This window comes from Mesoplodon densirostris, chromosome 16 (assembly GCF_025265405.1).
Source record: "Mesoplodon densirostris isolate mMesDen1 chromosome 16, mMesDen1 primary haplotype, whole genome shotgun sequence".
Taxonomy (NCBI): domain Eukaryota; kingdom Metazoa; phylum Chordata; class Mammalia; order Artiodactyla; family Ziphiidae; genus Mesoplodon; species Mesoplodon densirostris.
In genome coordinates this window covers 3,928,123-3,940,606 of record NC_082676.1, presented here as the reverse complement: position 1 = coordinate 3,940,606, position 12,484 = coordinate 3,928,123, and the positions used below count along the sequence as shown (strand labels likewise).

Here is a 12,484-nt window from a genome sequence, read left to right as displayed (position 1 = left end):
TCTCTGATGAAAGGATCTTTCTCTCAGTTAAGAACAAATATGCTTAAAGTTTGTAATGACAAGTATGCTGAGACATTTGCAGTCGGCTTAAAGACATTCTTTATCAAAAGCTGAAAAGATGAAACCACATTCAGTGTAGTTTCATGGTTAGCATATTACGGTTGTCTAAAAATGGCAATCCTTCTCGCCACCTATCAGACCTTTGACATTCACGAAGGATTTGTCCTGAGACCTTTGAGACTCCCTCGGCTCATAAATGCCAGTTTAGCTTTCAGTTTCCCCCAGACCATGCAGTTAAGATCAACAGAAAAATGCATGTGACTGCCTTAGGCTTTCATGATTCTATAAATACAGGACTCTAGTCATGTATAAAGCTATTAAAACAAAATCGGGCTGGAGTCCTGCCTGAAATGGCTTTGGGGGTCATTATTTTTCTCTTTGTCTCTAATAAAACACACAGCAAACAAGTTCATATTAGAAACTCAAGCCTCAGTCAAGTCCAATTTTTTATATCTTACTTTATCCCAGACGTCTGTTAAACTATCACCTTACTAGACATTTCTTGCTTTGTACTCCTGTACCCCACAGTAGGAATGGGCTTTCTTTGGGGAGATGTTATTCTTAAGAAATAAAGTTTCCCTCCACCTGTGGGGTTGACCTCATTGGATGATGGTCTGAGCCCCCGGATTTAAACCCATGCCCTAGTAAAAGCACAAAACCACACGTTGCAAAACTGCAGTCTACGTTGTGCCCCGGAGTTCCCTGCCCTTTATCAGCACGTGTGCTCGCGGGGGGCAGGTAAGGACTCCGCTCTTCATGCAGCTCCATGCCGGTTCCTTTTCTGTACATGAATGCAGCCAGCCCCCTTTTCTGCTCTTCAGTACGTTTAAACGTCGTTCCTTAAGACCTTACATGCACACCGATGTCACTCTGCTGCTTGGACGTGTGTAGAACTAAAAGTCAATGTCAGCCTCCTAGACCCTGAACCAGGCTCACTCAACCGTGTTCCTTGATAACCTGCTGCATCAACACTGTTCCAGGACCCAGGAGAACAGACTGTTGTCGAACTTAAAAACTAGTGGAGGAGATGGAGGATAACCTAGTGAACAAGAAAGAGGCCAGATAGGGGAGGAGTTAACCGGGTGGGTGATGGTGATCGGAGGACCCATCGGGCCTCTTTGAGGGCAGGGCTCAAGGCCAGCAGCGTGACTCAGGAGGTGGCCGGCCCTGGATGGTCCAGGCAGAGCACGGGGGTCGGCATGGGAAAGACATGGTGCAGAGACCCTGAGTTGGGATCATCCAGGAATGGAAGAGGACCCACATGGCTACGGGGTCACAGGCAGAGGGGAGAGGGGGGTGACAGGGCGATGGGGGGACGGACCACCATGGGTAAAGTGACTGTAATTTAGGATCTGCACCCGGGCACTTCTGAAAGAAAACGTGGTGCTATTAGTAATCGCTCTGGGGCAAAGGGTGTCGATCGGGACTGTCTCTGGAGACCCCGGATGCGTGAACGATCCCGCGCCTGTGGAAGGCGTGGTTGTGTGGGGGCCTTTGTGAAGGGAGGTGCGTTGCCCACCGTTTGCTGGAGGGTATCACAGCTGCCAGACGTGCCCGCCTGGCTCTGGTCTAGGTTCTTTCCTGCAGGAGGGCAGGAAGTGCTGGCTGCACTGGGAGCCAGCACCTCCTTGACACCCCCTTTCTCGGTGCCCCTGCTCTTAGGAACGCTGCCGAGGAAGTGCAAGAAGGAGCTCCTGGCGGTGAAACTGAGGAACCGGCCCAGCAAGCAGGAACTGGAAGACCGCAATATCTTCCCCAGGAGGACGGCTGAAGAGAGGCAGGAGATCCGGCAGCAGATTGAGATGAAACTCTCCAAGTAAGTGGCGGTGGGCACAGTGGGGGCTGGTCCCGGCCCTGCAGCCTGACCCCTCGGATGTCCCACCTTCCCCACACCGCGCTGTCCCGGCTCCAAACGCAGTGCCCAGGGCGGGATTTCCCAGCCTTGCCACTGTCAACGCTCAGGGCCAGATGGCTCTTCACCGCGGGGGCCGTCGGGGCACCGTCAGATGCTTGGCAGCCTCCCTGGCCTCTGCAGGCTGCACACCCTTTTGCTAGCCGACAATGTCCCCAGACATGGCCCGATCCCCCCTGGGGGCCACTCTTCCCTGTGGAGAAGCACTGGTTATAGAAGCCAAGCAAGGCCTATGGTGTGGACAGGCTCCGGGGGGCTGCCAGTGCTCCTGGTCTGTGGCGCCCCCCTGCCCTCCGGAGGAGCGAGGGCCGGAAGCAGGATCTCCCGAACTCGGGGCTCCTGATGTTTGGGGCCGGATGACTCTGATGGGGCCGTCCTGGGCACGGTAGGACATTTAGCAGCATCCCTGGCCTCTACCCTGGAGATGCTCACAGCCCCTCACCCTGCTTCCCATGGTGACAACCAAAAATGTCTCCAGTTACTGCCAAGGGTCCCCTGGGGGATGGAGCCATCCTCTAGTCGAGGACCCCTGACCTGAAGGTCACCCTGGACTTCTCCAGGTGGTCTTTCCTCTGTCCGAGGCTCAAGTCTCCCCGTTTCGGGTGGACGGGCCCTTGTTTCTGCTCTCTGCCGGGGAGCTTGGGCCCCCGTGTTGCCACCCTCCGAAATCCTTTGAGTTTTTTCAGAGTGGAGGGCAATGAGTGTGAGGGGGTGAAGCCCAGTGCCCAGATGCTGTGATTCTGTGGGCCTCAGTTTTCTTACCTATAAAATGGGGATGATACCAGCTGCGGGATCACAGTGGAGGAGGGGTGGGCTCAGTGTGGCGCACATTTTCTGCAGGCAGCCGAGGTCCCCAGCTGGGGTCCTGAGGGCTTGGAATCACATAGCCCTGCTCTGTGCTGACGTGCTGGGGGACCTTGGACCAGCGGCCTTACCTCCCCAGGTCTTGGTTTTCTCGTCTATAAAGTGGGGTGCTGATTCTCTCAAGGTCATTGTGAATTTGGGGGGAGATCCCGTAAGGAAGGCGTATGGCCGAGCCCTGGCACAAAGTAGGTGCTCAGTAAGTCGGTGCTCACCATGGCTGGTGGGGCCTGGGAGCCAGGTCCTCAGCCCCTCCTCCTGTATCGGCTCTGAACCCAGACCAGGGAGAGGCTTTTTAAAATACAGATTGATGCGCCCCACCTCCACCTGATCAGTCTCTGGGCTGAGAGGGGGATTTTCACGAATTCCCTGATATTAACGGGTTGAGGCGTCCTCTCCAGGTTGGACGTTCTTAGCCTGATTGCAGTGAGATTGTCAACCCACCACGCACGTATCACTCTGTGTCTAGTCATTCAGCAAAGGCTTATTTTACTCAAATGAGGGGCAGGCAGGCGCCGTGGCCGTTGCTAGAGATACAGTTGTGGGTAATGAGGGAGAGATCTCCCCTGAGCTCCATATTCCCGGAGAGCATCCTCAGACCTCTTCCTGTGTGGCTGGTACCCACTCTGGGGCTTTGTACAGACCAGATGGGTGCTCAGTAAATGCATACGGGTGGGAAGGAAGGAGGGGTGGAAACACAGGTGCATCGATCTCGTGGCCAAGGGGAGATGCTGGCAGATCCAGCCTGGTGTCCTTGTGGCCTGTCTCATGGATGGGATGCGCCGTCGCAGGAGGCGTGGTTTCCTCTCCTTTCTAATGAGATTGAACTTTTTTTTCAGTGTTTATTAGCTGTCTGTTTTTTTTCAGTTCCTTTCATGTACATTACCTGCAGTTTTCTTTATCTTAATGATTTGAGGATTTTACTCTGGAAATTGCAGCTTCCAGTATTTTCCGGGTCTGTGAATGACACCTCTCCTTCCTCTCCAGGACTGGTTTTGTCATTTGGTTCATGCTTTCCTTTGATATGTGAAAGTTTTTTATTTTTAAAGTTATCAGATTATCGATCGTATACTTCAGGTGTCAGCAGACTTTTTCTGTGAAGAGTCAGATACTGAATATTTCTGGCTCTGTGGATCCTACTGTGTCTGCTGTGACCACACGACTTTGTCGTCACACTAACGCGTGGCTAATGCGTGGTGAGTGAGTGCGGCCGCATGCTAATGCAGCTTTATGTACAAACATAAACAGCAGCCCACGGGGTAAAGTTTCCTGGGCCCTGATATACTTTATGGTCCATATTATTTGTGCCTTGTTTTAAAACATTCTTCCCTGCCGGAAAGTCAAAAAAATGATGTTTACACATATTATTCTTGCAGTTGTCATCTAATTGTGCCAAGCGATAATGGTTTTCTATTTGCTAAACAAACCAACTTCTCTTTCAAGATAGAATATTAAGTGAATTAAAGAAAAAAAAATAGTAAACATTGTAGTATATGTGATTCAAGGATAACAAAATGGTCGTGATGGTGCTTGGCTTAAGAGAACTCTGGGGACCCCACTCCTGTTTCCCGGTGCAGACGGGAGGTGGGAAAAGGTGGGGTGCTGGGAAACCTCAAAGGACCCCTAATTAAGTGATACCCCAAACACAGGCCCTGGACTGTTACTCAAGGAATCTATAACTCATTTTAAAGCTTGGACTAGAGCATAGTAGCTCCTTGGACGTTTGTCACCATTTTTAAAAACGGAAAAGAGACCCCAGAATTAGACACAAAGAGAGCGTGGTTGAAAAGTCACATCCCAGGTGGGCAGATGTAGCCTTCCTGGCCGGCCCAGTTTGTTTCCCCTGCAGAAGTGGTTTAATTGGATCCTTTGTCTTTGTTTTGCCGCCTTTCAGAGATTCTTCTGCCATCCCTTGCTGAATAATTTAGCCTCTGGTTGCTGTGGCAACGTGCCATTCACTGTATCCTGAAGTGCAGTTGGTGTTTTCGTATTGTGTATTTTAAAAAATTTCCAGACCCTTACTCTTCTATCTTTTGGGCGCTCCTAGGGCTTTTCTGGACGAAGTGGTCACGGTCTCCCCTGACTCTGTGTGCTGGCTCTGGGGATTTGCATGAAGTCAGGGTCAGCTTGGGAGTAAAGGAGGAGTAAAGCCCTGTGATCATGGTCGCCCCCTTTCTATATGGGAGCCCAGCTCACCTTCACAGCGTGTGTAAATGAATCTGCAGAGTATTACGGGCCCGCAGCTCCCGTGCCTCACACAGCGGGCATGTTCTAGAAACTACTGTCTTCAGTTGGGTTGTGTGCACGCCATTTAAGGATGCCCGACAGCTTTCTCTTTTATTATTATTATTATATAAGCTTCAGGTGTCCAGCATTGTAATTCGACATCTGTATACACTACAGAGTGATCAGGTGACAACTTTCCCTTTTAAGTGCAGACCCCGTACAGTATGTTTTGCTTCCTTTCCCCCATTTCATTTAATCTTTACAGGAACCGATAGAGTAGGTGTTATCATCATCTCCATTTTACAGATGAGAAAACTAAGGTTTGATGAGAGAGGTTAAGGAGCTTGCCCAGGGTCACACAGCTCAGAGGAGGCGGGCTGGGAGTCAGGCGATGGGTGGTCCCTTAGAACCCCCAGGCCTGGGTGGCAGGGGAAACAGAGCTCTGGGGGCCTGGCTTATCTAAGTCTCTGCTTTGTGTTTTCTCATACTGGTGTGGCTTCCATCAGGGGACATTCAGGCCTCCAGCCAATGCCCTGGGCTTCTGTGCAAAACACTCCATGCCTGTGTTGGCGGGAACCGGAGGGGATGCAAATATTCTCCCACCCCCGGAACAGTGCAGTTAGCGAACAGAGACTCTCGGCCGACCACGGGCTCTGGGGAAACGTAGACAAGTAGATTCAAATCCCAGGCTTTCCGTCACAGCGGTGTGGATTTGGGCCAGCACGGCCTTCTCTGAATCTCCCCCTGGTTTGTAAAGTCAACACCGTGGCAGCACCTTCCTCCTGGGGCCCCTTTGGAAGGTTCCAGGTTAGTCCCTGGACAGACAGGTGAAAGTGCATCCCTGCAGGAGGCGCTCAGGGGGGTGGAGCTGCGGCTGTTTGGTCCTGGCTGGATGCACTCGGGCTAGTTGTCACCCGGGCAGGGGCAGAGGCTGCCCAGCAGGCCAGGCCAGGGTAGTGAGCTGCTGTAGAAGTGGCGCCTGGAGAGCTAAGGTCGTGTTAGCATAGTTGTTAATGTCAGTACATTGTTCTCGTCCGTGACTGGTGTTTTTTGCCCGGTGGGCACCTCCGGAGTGATGCACAAACCTTCTGTTAAGTCTCTCCCTTGGGGCGTCCTCTGCTGTGGGACCGCATGTGAGAAGCTGATTAATGCTCAGTAGCGTCCTCCAGTAGCACGTTAACACAGGCGTTAAATGCACGTGCATTAAATGACCCTCCAGCCGGTCCCTTTGTACGTTTTGTTCTCCCACATCCAGAACAGGCTGCCGCCACTCAGGCCTGCGGGAAACAGATTCCCAGGAAAAAGTGTTCTGTGCTGCTGCTCCCTTGCCCCGTGCTTGCCTTGAAATCTGCGGAATTCTAAGGAGGAGGCTTGATGCTTTTAAGGATGGAGATGGAGATTGGTACCCGTATAATCAGCACCGTGAACCGAGCGTTAGCCGTGGTACTTTCTTTCTGCTGAAGGTGTCAGGAAAGCTGGGGCACAGTGCAGGGTCTCAGTTCTGTGGACACATTTAGGAAATACAGAAACCTTACTTTTTCTGGGCTTAGCAGGAAAAAAATGGCTTAATTTTAATTGCTGCAAAGGAAGCTGCTCCTTTGGGAAGTGTTGAGGCATCATTGCAGCGGGTGGGGGATTGCATAATAACAGATGTTGATAAACATTTGCTGCTTTTCCTCTTCCCGACCTGCAGTGCCGGGTGGGAGCCCAGCTCCTCCTGGGTGACTTGAATCCTGCCCCATAAGCACCCTCTAAGGAGGGACAGAAAGGTGTGGTTATTTATGATGGTCGTTGCTAACATGTATTCGGTGTCTTCTGTGTACCAGCTTCCTGCTAAGCGTTTCACGCATATTACCTCCTTGGAGCTTTGCAAGAGCTCTCTGGGGTAGGTGCTGTTAATGGTCCTATTTTTCAGATGAGGATAACTGGCTCACAACAGTGCAGTCACTTGCCTGTGCTCACACAGTGGGAAATATGGGATGCGGGGGTAATTGGTCACCCGATCCACGCCAGTTCCAACATCAGGGCGTCCATCCAAATCACCAGGGAGCTTTGTGAAAGCACAGATTCCCAGGCCCCACCCCACATCTCCTGAACAGGAATCTGTATTTTAACAGAACCCTTCTCCTAAGTGTCACTGCCGCCTTAGGCTGCACTGTGTCCCCTTCCTTGTCACCCTTGGAAGACCGTTCTTGGAGGCCTCAGGATCAAAATAAGCTGTACTTCTGTGTAACAGCTGTCTGTTAGTATCTTAAGGAGAATGCACATTTTGTAGTTAATTGTGTTTCCCTTTTTGCCTTGGCCACCAGGAAGCTCAGAGCCAAGTATGCAGATACCTGTCACAAGTGTGTTGTATCATTTGGGTTGTGTGTCTGTGTTTGATCTTCTGTTGTATGGCCTTTGTCTTAATTTCCTCAACTCTTTTTTTCGTTTTTGGAAGGAAGGAGTCTCACATTTATTGATCACACTGTGTTCTAACTCTTTCACCTATGTTACATTTTTTCATGGTTACAAGAAACCTAAGGTATAGGCATTACAACAGACTCTTGCCATTTGATGATTCAGTGTTGGAGGTTTTGCCTATTTGCCAGTAACTCCAAACATGTAGGACTTGAAATTTTTCTAAAGCATTCACGTGAAACTGATGCCCACATGGAGGCTGAGGTCATGGAGTGATTGTGAGTGAGACAGGACTGTTGGTGAGCATCTCTATTTCAGTTTGAGTTTGCTTTTGTCACCTCTCTTTCTGGCTGCTGTAGTTCTCCAGAAGTGCTTCAGTAGTTTCCTTTTTTTTAAATTGAAGTATAGATGATTTACAATATTGCATTAGTTTCAGGTGTACAGTGTAGTGATTCTGCATTTTTGAGATTATACTCCATTATAGGTTATTACAAGATAATGGGTATAATTCCCTGTGCTATACAGTATGTCTTTGCTGCTTATCTGTTTTATGTATAGTCATTTGTATCTGTTAATCTCATACCCCGAATTTGTCCCTCCCCCTTTTCCTCTCCCCTTTGGTAACCACAAGTTTGTTTTCTGTGTCTGTGAGTCTGTTTCTATTTTGTATACATATTCATTTGTATTATTTTTTAGATTCATATATACATGATATCATATAGTACTAGTCTTTCTCTGACTTATTTCACTAAGAATAATACTCTCTAGGTCCATCCATGTTGCTGCAAATGGCAGTTTTTCATTCTTTTTTATGGCTGCTTAATATTCTGTGTGTGTGTATGTACATATACCTTAAGCCAGTTGTCTGTTGATGGACACTCAGGTTGTTTCCATGTCTTGGCTGTTGTAAATAGTGCTGCTATGAACATTGGGGTGCATGTATCTTTTCAAAGTAGTGTTTTTGTTTCTTTCGGATTTATACCCAGGAGTGGAATTGCTGGTCATGTGATAGTTCTATTTTTAATTTTTTAAGGAACCCCCTCACTGTTCTTCATAGTGACTGCACCAATTTACATTCCCACCAACAGTGTAGGGGAGGGTTCCCTTTTCTCCACACCCTCTCCAGCATTTGTTATATATAGACTTTTTGATGATGGCCATTCTGACTGGTGTGAGGTGATACCTCACTGTAGTTTTGATTTTCATTTCTCTAATTATTAGTGATGTTGAGCATCTGTGCCTGTTGGCCATCTGTATGTCTTTGGAGAAATGTCTAGTTAGGTCTTCTGCCCATTTTTTCGATTGGATTGTTTGGTTTTTTGATATTGAATTGTACAAGCTGTTTGTAGATTTTGGATATTAACCTCTTGTCAGTCATGTCATTTGCAAATATTTTCTCCCATTCGGTAGGTTGTCTTTTTGTTTTATTGATGGTTTCCTTTGCTGTGCAAATGCTTTTAAGTTTAATTAGGTCCCATCTGTTTATTTTTGCATTTATTTCTTTTGCCTTAGGAGATCCAAGAAAATAATGCTACAATTTATGTCAAAGACTGTTCTGCCTATGTTCTCTCCTAGGCGTTTTATGGTTTCAGGTCTTACATTTAAGTCTTTAAACCATTTTGAGTTTATTTTTGTATGTGGTATGAGGGAATGTTCTAATCTCATTGATTTACATGTGGCTGCCCAGTTTTCCAGCACCACTTACTGAAAAGACTGTCTTTTCTCCATTGTATATCCTTGCCTCCTTTGTTATAGATTAATTGAGTGTAGGTGTGTGGGTTTATTTCTGGGCTCTATTCTGTTCTAGTCATCCATATGTCTGTTTTTCGTGCCAGTAGCACTCTGTTTGATTACCATAGCTTTGCAGTGTAGTCTGAAGTCTGGGAGAGTTGTGCCTCCTGCTTTGTCCTTTTTTCCTCAGGATTGCTTTAATTTGCTCAACTCTTAATTTTATCTCTAGGGGGTATAGTTTTCTATACATGATTTCAAACGCATTTCTCAATTTTAACTATAAAAATGTAAGTAAAAATACATATTTTTTGATGGAGGCCCTCTTAGCATGCATAAGATTTTGCCATCTAACATCATGTCAGAAGGGTTTTCCATTCTTTTACATAGGATTCAAATGTTCATTTTTAATAGGGGTCTAGTGTGTTAAGGAGGGGATAGACCTACCAGCTTTGCCTTTCCCTCCCACAATCAACAGACTTTTAGTTTGCCTCAGAATCTTTACTTTTAAAATAAAACTACATGTAATGCTTATTTTCACATATCAGTGGGTTTTTTTTTTATGGCTTATTTACATGAGCAACATTTCCAGAAATGATAAGAGGAGGAGGAAAATGCATTGAATTAGATGATGTCATCATTCAAGAATGAAAACCAGTTGTCAGCAGAACCCAGCAGATCAGTGGGTAACAGCCTGGAATTTGTGGTTCAGGAGGGAGGGAGCAAAATTTCTTAACAAATACATGAAAATAATTCAGCTTCACTAGTAACTACAGACATTAAAAAATTCATAGTAACGAAGAACCTTTCATCCCCAATTAAAATGACAATAAAACTTTAAAATATTAAATATTTTAAGTTATATTTTACTAATGTAAATACTGATAATGATATAAGAATATCCCACCCTAGTGAGGTGGTGGTTTCCATGCCATCCCACTGCTGGCAGCCATGTGACTTGAAAATAACTGGGCAGGTGAAGAGCCAGGATGACAGTTTGCACATTTTAACCGAACACTCTGCCTCTGGGAGTTTATATTCAGGGATTTAGAAGGAGAAGAAGCATGCTGTGATGGTTAGTTTTTTTTTTTGTTTTTTTTTTAACTTTTAACAACTAGGGCTTTTTTTTTTTTTAAATGTTGAGCCTTATTTTTGAATTTTTATTTATTTTTATTTTTGGCTGTGTTGGGTCTTTGTTTCTGTGCGAGGGCTTTCTCTAGTTGCGGCGAGCGGGGGCCACTCTTCATCACGGTGCGCGGGCCTCTCACTGTCGTAGCCTCTCTTGTTGCGGAGCACAGGCTCCAGATGCGCAGGCTCAGTAGTTGTGGCTCACGGGCCTAGCTGCTCCACGGCATGTGGGATCTTCCCAGACCAGGGCTCGAACCCGTGTCCCCTGCATTAGCAGGCACACTCCCAACCACTGTGCCACCAGGGAAGTCCTGTGATGGTTAGTTTTAGTCCCAGAGGACTTTGTGTCTGCTGGGCCCCCCCCCCTTAGTGTCCCCCTTAGTGTCTCTGGGGACAGAGGGTCAGGACACAGTGTGACAGCCGAGAATCTCCATCCTCCAGATGTGCTGCAGGTGGGGCAGGTCTGTTTCAGGTCCTGAGGACGTTACACGCTGCGACGTGGGGACAGTGTTCCTGCAGAAGCTGTCGTTCAGGCTTCGAAGGGGCCAGCTGGGGGTGGGCTTGGTCTCAGGGCGCCTTCGTTCTGCTGTGAACTTGTACCGAAACCTGTGCGGATGATAGCTCTCGCTTCCACTGAAGTGTCCTTTGGTAAATTTAGGCAAGTGGAGTGGGGAGAGCCAGCTTCTGACCCAGGTTTCATGACAACATGAACAGCGGCGAATGGGACAGATTGGCCCTGACCGCAGGCTGGGCACCGAGCTGCTTGTGTCTCTAGCTGGACCGCAGTGCTGGGCAGGAGCGGTCCTCCCTGCTGGGTCCCAGTGTCTGTGGCGGAGCAGCCAGACCGTGGGCTCCAGAGCCCTCGCTCTACGTGCGCCCCGCCCCGGGAGCATCTCATCTTCCACAAAAGCACAGAGAGCACGTGACGCACTACGGCTCAATCCACTTCCTGGTACATCAGAACTAACGCGTGAGTAACATCCGCACCCTCCGCTGGTCCTTTGCCTGCTTCAGCGTCGGCAGCCCTAGAACCTTCCCTCTGTGTTCCATGCGGTGTGGGGTCCTGTACACGTGCCTCGGCTTCGGTCCCTAGTAGACCCTCCGATGCCCATGCTGCAGCCCCACCTCGGATGCAGGACGTGACACTCCTAGGTCAGGGCCTGGTGTGGGCACCCCCGACTTGTATAATAGCAGCTGTGACTGCCGAACCTGAAGTTCCTTGCAGGTTTTGCCTCCTGCCCCTCGGTGTATGCACGGTTGCCGTGACGTAAGAGGGTGTTGTAAATGACCTACGGGGGAGGTCGAGACCGCGGGAGAGCAGACATGCCTTCTCTTGCAGCATCGCATCTCACACCCTTGCATGTCTCCTGGGGCGCAGAAGCCCCGTCACAAACCTCGGGTCCCTGCAGAGCGCAGGGGCTGGGTGCTGGGGAGCAGAGGTGGAAAGACAGGCTCAGAGGTGCATCCTATCTAATAAAATACGTGCAAAATAGACGTACGAATCAGCCGTGGAAGCGGAGGGTCTAGGAGGGAGCGATGAATCCGGCAGGACGGAGGAAGAGTTGGGGTGCAGGCATCAGAGAGGGGGTGACGTGGCGCGCGGTCTTGATGGCTCGATACGTGGCAGCCCACGTGGCAGCTGGAGCGCAAGGATGTCCCAAGCAGAGAGCAGCCGCAAGGAAGTCCCGCGGCCTGAACCCGCATCGCCCTCTGGAGAACGTGGTGTGGTTGTGGAGGGCTGGGCTGAGCGGGGCCAGCGGGAAGGCTGCAGGGCTACAGGGCCCGGTGGTGGGCACCCTCCTGGCTCCTGGTCCGCACGCGGCTGCCTCCGGTCCCTCCCGGGGGACCTCCCTTGATGTCCCCCACACTCCGTCCCATCATCCCCCTTCTTCACCGCACTTACTGCTGTCTGAAAGTCCCCTTTATTCCTTCCTTTGCCTCTTTGGGGTCTGTCTCCCCGCTAGAACACTGGGATCCTGCCTCGTTCGCCTGGGGTGCCCCTGACACACTGAGCAGCCACTCCATAAATTGGTGTAAATGGTGAACAGAGGCGTCTGGCCTTTCCTGAGAAGCAGTGAGGGTCCCCTGAGGGCTCACGAGCAGGGGCGTGGCGGGGCGAGGGCACGTCTGAAGTCCCCTCTGCCTACACGTGTGGGGGGGTGTCAGGCT

General features: G+C 49.4%; 1 protein-coding gene across 1 annotated transcript in view; it reads left to right on the top strand.

Moving 5' to 3' along the window:
• Nucleotides 1-12,484, top strand: part of PHACTR3 (phosphatase and actin regulator 3) — a 208,223-nt gene that overhangs the window by 169,996 nt on the left and 25,743 nt on the right. Inside the window, exon 8 of the mRNA XM_060077830.1 lies at nucleotides 1,723-1,876. Coding sequence (XP_059933813.1) covers nucleotides 1,723-1,876 — 154 coding nt within the window. The remainder of the gene's footprint in view (nucleotides 1-1,722; nucleotides 1,877-12,484) is intronic.